The sequence below is a fragment of the Monoraphidium neglectum genome, assembly GCF_000611645.1.
Source record: "Monoraphidium neglectum strain SAG 48.87 unplaced genomic scaffold scaffold00060, whole genome shotgun sequence".
NCBI lineage: Eukaryota > Viridiplantae > Chlorophyta > Chlorophyceae > Sphaeropleales > Selenastraceae > Monoraphidium > Monoraphidium neglectum.
In genome coordinates this window covers 43,915-50,022 of record NW_014013568.1, presented here as the reverse complement: position 1 = coordinate 50,022, position 6,108 = coordinate 43,915, and the positions used below count along the sequence as shown (strand labels likewise).

General features: G+C 62.1%; 2 protein-coding genes across 2 annotated transcripts in view; one reads left to right on the top strand and one right to left on the bottom strand.

Moving 5' to 3' along the window:
* Positions 1-1,236: 1,236 nt before the first annotated feature.
* MNEG_0709 (hypothetical protein) lies at positions 1,237-2,602 on the bottom strand (the record flags this gene model as incomplete). Its single annotated transcript, XM_014050820.1, has 3 exons — positions 1,237-1,457; positions 1,995-2,194; positions 2,497-2,602. Coding segments are annotated over 3 exons (527 nt in total), but the record flags the coding sequence as incomplete, so codon positions are not given.
* A 690-nt stretch (positions 2,603-3,292) lies between these two features.
* The window catches only part of MNEG_0708 (putative Protein YIPF1 like protein), a gene marked incomplete at both ends in the record, with an annotated part of 3,326 nt that continues 510 nt past the window's right edge, over positions 3,293-6,108 (top strand). The window contains 5 exons of the mRNA XM_014050819.1: positions 3,293-3,310; positions 4,079-4,274; positions 4,589-4,737; positions 5,258-5,535; positions 5,780-5,878. Of these exons, the coding sequence (XP_013906273.1) occupies positions 3,293-3,310; positions 4,079-4,274; positions 4,589-4,737; positions 5,258-5,535; positions 5,780-5,878 (740 nt within the window). The remainder of the gene's footprint in view (positions 3,311-4,078; positions 4,275-4,588; positions 4,738-5,257; positions 5,536-5,779; positions 5,879-6,108) is intronic.

Sequence of the window (6,108 nt, the reverse complement as noted above, 5' to 3'; positions counted from 1 at the left end):
GGGGTGGGGTGGGACTTGTTGAGTGTGATCAGAAATTGGGGCTTGAGGTTGGAGCGTGGCTGGCAATTGGCGTTAACAACAATCAGGTGTGGACGCAGGGACAGACGCTTTGGAGGCGAGACGGGTGTGATGGCAGCGGACACAGCTCAGTGCTGTAACAGGGTGTTTGAAGGCGGGAAATGCGGTGAATGTTGGGCGCGTCGGCCTGGAGAGCGCCATAATGCACAGCGGGCAGGCTCGCACGTACAGTATTTGGCTGCACAGCATCAGGTTACCGGGCCACAGCCTGTGCCCGGCGCCCGCTGCACATCAGCGCCCATTGTGCACGACAGCAGCATATGAACGCAGGGATTCTACCCTCCTCCCTCCGAACAACTCACTGCACGAGAACGCCTGCAACGCCTTCCTCGGGCAACTTCGGCTGCGGGGGCAGATTGATGGTGTTCTGAAGGAATGCCCTGAGGCGGCGGTGGCCCGTGCCCCTGCAAAGAAGATTGCAAGGAAGGATGCGTACGGGACCGGTCAAACGAGCACGCTGATTGGGCGGGCAAGGACTCACAGGCGGCCAGAAAAGCGGATTGCTGAGCCTTGCGGGTTGCACCACTCACTTGCCCAGTGTTTGCAGCTTATCAAGCAAGAGTTTCTCAACCACCCTGACACATCAAGGTGCGAAAGGAGAGGAAATGGGACTGAGCCTCGCGGGTGCTTGCTCCTGCAAGTACCGCTGGGGTCAGGAGCAGCTGCATGACAACCAGCATCCGCGCTCTGTGGCAGCTAGTTGAAACGCACTAGGTGCCCCCTGCACCCTGCAGAGACGCGCACTGCACCCCTGAACCCACTCACTTTGGGAGGGCAACGGCTGCCCCGACGGATTCTGCACCCACGACTGCTGGGGCTGGCGCGACGGCCGCTGACAGGGCGGTGCGGACGCTGACATCGTCACACCAGGGCAGCTGCGTGCGGTCCTTTTGGGGGATCTGAACGGTCAGGATCGGCTCGACCCTGCACCGTGTCGCAATGCCGCTGGAGGCGAAGTTCGACGCGAATATGTTGCAGGATTTGAGGGTGCTGTTCAGCACGCCAGGGCACCTGGAAGGGAGCGCCAGGGAGCGGCGGGGATTCAGGGCGCTTGGTTAGCCTGCAGGCAGCGGCGCCTGGGCGAAGCAGCAAGCGAAGACTCGGATGGCAAGCATGTGGGCAAGGTGCTATGCCCCTCAAACAACCCCGCCCTGGCACATCACTTCGCGTCCTTGCCTGTAGAGCCCCTGGCCGGTGAGAAGCAGCGACGCGTTGACGTCCGCTGTTGCCAGCGGCAGCGCGGCGCGTGAGAGAGTCATCTCTGCGGCTGAGCTGGCGCAGGCCAGGTCGTCCGCCGCGTAACCGACCGTGGGCGCCCACACGTTGAACTTCACGGCGCGAGCCCCAGTACGGCGCTGGTAGCGCCAAAGGTCCTTCACCTGATTTTGGGGGTTTGGAAGATAGAAAACAGTAACGCGCCAGTAGGGGAGAAAGTGGGCTCTGGGGACCAGCGAGGCGAGTGGTGTGAGGAAAAGTAGCTGCCGCAGTATGGCCCAGGTCAATTGCACTATGACCTGACCTTATCAGCCTAACCCCCAGCAGGGCGGGGGGGCCCAGCAGAGCGGGAGCCTGTGTGCAGCACGCGTACACTTGCAATTGCCGTCCAACACCGCTTTGTCTGTGTGTACCATTCCCGCTCACTGCGACCTACAAGACCACAAGCATACGCACGGGGTTGCACGCACGCGCGCACAGGTATGCACACACGTGCGCGCACATGGCAGAGACAAACACTTCAGCATGCAGATGGACTCACAATGAGTGCCTGCAAGAACACATGCGAGCACACACATGCACAGCAATGCACGCACACATACAGACACGAACACATACACAGACACGGACACAACACACACACACACACACACGCACGCACGCACGCACGCATGCACGCACGCACACACACATGCGCCCACCTCAATCCGCTTCATGTTGCCCAGCGCCTCTATATTGGGCAGCATCGCAATGCCGGTGTACCTGCCCGTGACCCCGTCCTTCTCATACAGGATCTTATTGAGGTCTAGGCGCGGCGATTTGTCGCCGTCCCACTGAACAATGTCGTAAGGGATGCCCCTGGCTGCCAGGGCCGTCGTGAGGAAGTCTGTCTGGTTGGGGCCTGCGGCAGCGTGCGGCCGGGTCGGATCGGCACGGAAAGCGTTGGGTGGGGCCAAAGAGGGCCGCGCCATGAAAAAGCGCGCAACACCAACTCTCCATTCTGATAAGCGGAGCTGCGGCGCCACGGGACGAAGGTATTGGTGCATGGGGCCCAACGCTGCAGGCATCCATAGGCGGCCGACTGGGCCGCTGCCAAGAACTTCCGGCATTTGTGCCCCACAGACCTGCCAGCAAGTGCCACCGGGGGCTTTGAGCAAAATGCATGTTCCGTACCACATCGTCTCATGCCCCCAGGTTGCCAACCTGGCGTCGTCAGGATCAGAACGCGGTTCCCGGCGTTCTGCGCGGCGGCGTCGCTGTTCGGCAGAAGCAGCAGTGAGCACGCCAGGGCCAGCGCCAGAAGCCTCATCGCTTAGAGTAACTTGCGCACAGAGACCAGCTGCTGCAAGCTACGGGGGCACGAAGAACTGCCAGCAGGAGCGGCGCTCTCGAAAGGTCACACAGATGTGTCCGGTTGGCAGTACTTGTGAAATGAGTTGTGTGATGCACACTACGTGACTTTGGAATGGTGCAAAATCAGAGGCATTTCCTCTGGTGTAACCCGGTGCGTCACCTGATCCAGCTCGGCGATGAGGACGGCAAGTGAGAAGCTGCGAACAAGAACATGTAAAGACTGTCTTAGATGTTCAATTGCTTTTACCCACAAGCATACCCCCGGGCCTGATGCAAGCTGTCATGGGAAATGCCGTCACACATTTTCAACCCAGCAGCAGTTGGCCGGGAAGTCGCTGCAGGTGCAAAGTGGGTTGCGCACATCATGGGATTTTAACGATCTGAATGCGCCATTTACCCACTGTCAATCCGTGAGCCAGGGCTTGCCGCCTGCTGTGACGCAATGCAGTTTTCTGCTCCTGGTCATGTGCATGTGGTGCTGCACGTGCTTCTCCTGCCAGGTGCAGCCGAGCACATGCAGATTGACTGGTGTTATCCAGCAATCAATTGGCAGAATAAGGACTTAAATGGGCATGGGGACGACAGGGGGCGAAAGCAAGTCGCGCCAGAAATCTACTCAGCTGTGCATGCGTGCTGGTGCATCCAGATGGCGTTTGTGCTCAGGGTGGGTACAGGCTTCGAACTGTGTGTTCCCGGGTGTAGCAGATTGACGTGGGTCATGAGTGTTATGATGCACGGTGCGGGTGGGCGTAAACACGTGGGTGGAGGGCGGGATGGGTTCTTTGATGGACCTGCACATGTGCTCACGCGCTGTTGACCTGTATGCTCACCTGCCACTGCCAACCGAACGGAAATTGCGGCAAATTGAACACACTCCCTCAAGCACGCGCCTCCACGTACACTCCGCGCACACTGTAGAACACGTGCAGCAATTGTGCGCATAAAAGCCCACGCGCGTGCGCACGCACAAGCACTCACGCAGATGATTTGTGCCCACACCGCACAAATCAACGTACCGGTGCATATCGTATGATATTCACGTAAATTTTGTTTTGTGCAGCGCAGGTTGTGCTTCTGCGGCGCTGTTGAGAGCAAAAGATGGCAGCAATTCTGAGCATGGGCATCGCCGGCATGGTCGGCGCATTGGTGGGCAGCGATCATGCGCAAGATCACGCAGGCCGCTGGGTCTTGTCACTGTTACCGGTATCACTTGAGTTCAGTCGTTGTACCCACACGCAAACGATCGAACCCGCCACACGCTCACGGTCGCTCGAGTTGCCCAGCTGAGGACACGACGGTAGCCTCATGGCGGATCCGTTCAGGGGCCAGGTAGTCAGCTTGTGCATTCGAACAACTGCATTGGCACCTGCTGTCTCAGGCTTGCGGGGCTCGTTCCGAATGTCATCGACGTGTTGCCCTCCACTGCTCGCAGGCCAACCCCTTCCAGAGCAGCTCTTTATATGACCTCAACACCACCTATGTTCCTCCGGACTTGATCATACACGAGGAGACCGCCGACGCGGTGGTGCCGGCGGTGCTTGATGCAGCAGCGGCGCAGCGCTCTCAGCCAGTGCACACAGCATCGGTGCCGCCCGCAGCGCCGGCCGCTGCGCCCTTGCAGTTTACAGGTGAGTTGGTGGTGGCAGCCGCAAAAGCGCCCGGCTTGCTGCACCCCCCAACCAACCTTTACCCAACCAACCCCTTACATATCGCCACAGACTCGCAGCTGAACAGCACACAGGTCACTGGAAACATAGGACAAGGTGCGCAGTCGGCACAGGGTTGGGGAGGCAGCTGCCGTGGGGCGCATACTTAAATCCTCACAGTGTGAAGTGCAGTGGTCGATGGCCGTTGGCGTGCCGTCCAAGTACCCCCGTCGCCAGCCGCCGCGCGCGAACCCGCTGACCGCGGCGCCCCTGCCCGCGTCTGGCCGCCCGCCCAGGCGCAGGCGCCGCCGGCAGCGGCAGGCCCGGCGCGGCGGGCCCGGCGTCGAGCAGCGCGCCGGCAGCGCCGCCGGGCGATGATGACCCCTCGAAGTACGCGCTCTGGAATGTGCGGCGGTACAGGTCATTCTTCAACGTCGACACAAACGTGAGGACGGGACGCGCCACGCGGCGGTGCCATGGCTTTGCAAGGGGCAGAGAGGGGAGGCGGCTGGCGTGGGCGCGTCTGTCGTGGCGGCTGGCTAATGCTGTGGCGCGGAGAGGCCCGCAGGGCTTGACACAAAGGGCTCGTGCCGCAGACGTGATCGGCGGCACCAGTAGCCCCGGCTGCGGTGCCATGCCGGTTGCAGTGGTGCCAAGCAAGGCGGGACAGGCAGAAAGGCTTCGCAGCCTCTGTGCAGCTGACGAAAGGGTGGGCAAGCTGGCACGGCAGGCTGACGGGAGCAGGGTAGGCTAGCGGCAGACCAGGAACAGCCAGCTGGTCCACCGCGCACCCCCCCTCCCTTTGACCAGGATGAGCAGCACCCAGCTGTACGTTTTCTGCAGCTCAGCGCCACCCCCTGCTGCAGCACTCCTGCTCCTGCCAAGCATCCAGGCTGCTCAGTGCCGCACCAAAACGCATTCGCCCCCCAGAACACACCCTCACACACCCACACACGCACGCACAGGACGTGCTCTGGCGCGTTGGCAGCAGCTTCCTGGGGCCCTTCAAGCCCGACTTCATGGCCGAGACCATGACCAGCCCGGACCTCTACGGCCCTTTCTGGGTGGCCACCACACTCATTTTCGTGACCGCGGTGGCGGGAAATTATGCGGAGTTCATAGCATGGAACCGGGAAGCCGCGGCGGCGGGCGGCAAGGGCGACGCCGGCGGCGGCGGGGCCGCGCCGATCCCCGCGCCTGGCGGCGGCGCGGGCGGCGGCGCGTCGATCGCGGACCATCAATGGTGGGTGCGCACGCACGCACTCTACGGCTGAGCCGCCGCTTTCGCACGCGCCCGGCGTCGCTGATTCTGGCAACCTGTGCTGAAGCCGGACGACTCGGGGGCCCTGCGCCGCAAGTTATGTCTGCTATCATCGGCGTGCGCACTGTGGCCGGCGCCCGGCTGTGCGCCGGCGCATTGCTTGCCATGGCCCCCTGCCAGCTGACCTCTGGCCCTTGGCCCGGCTGCTCGGCAAACCCTGCGTCAGGTACACCGACTATGCGAAAATCAGCTACTCGGCCGTGCTATTTTACGGCTACGTGTTTGTGCTGGGGATGGCGTTCTACTTCACGCTGCGGTGGTTCAGGTGGGGGCGGCCGGGGCAGGGCGCCGTTAGAAGGGGCCGCTGAGCGGCACAGTCTCTTTACTTGCAAGTTCGAGGGTAGGGGCCGCGCGGTCCCGCGGTGCGAAGCCAGGCGCGCCTCGCTCGGTATCGGTGGCCGTGTTATGTACGTCGCGGCTGCCCCTTGTCGGCACCGTCCCCGCCTCCGGCGTCTGCCCGCCGCGCTGGGCCCCTTCCTGACAACCCCCCCCCCC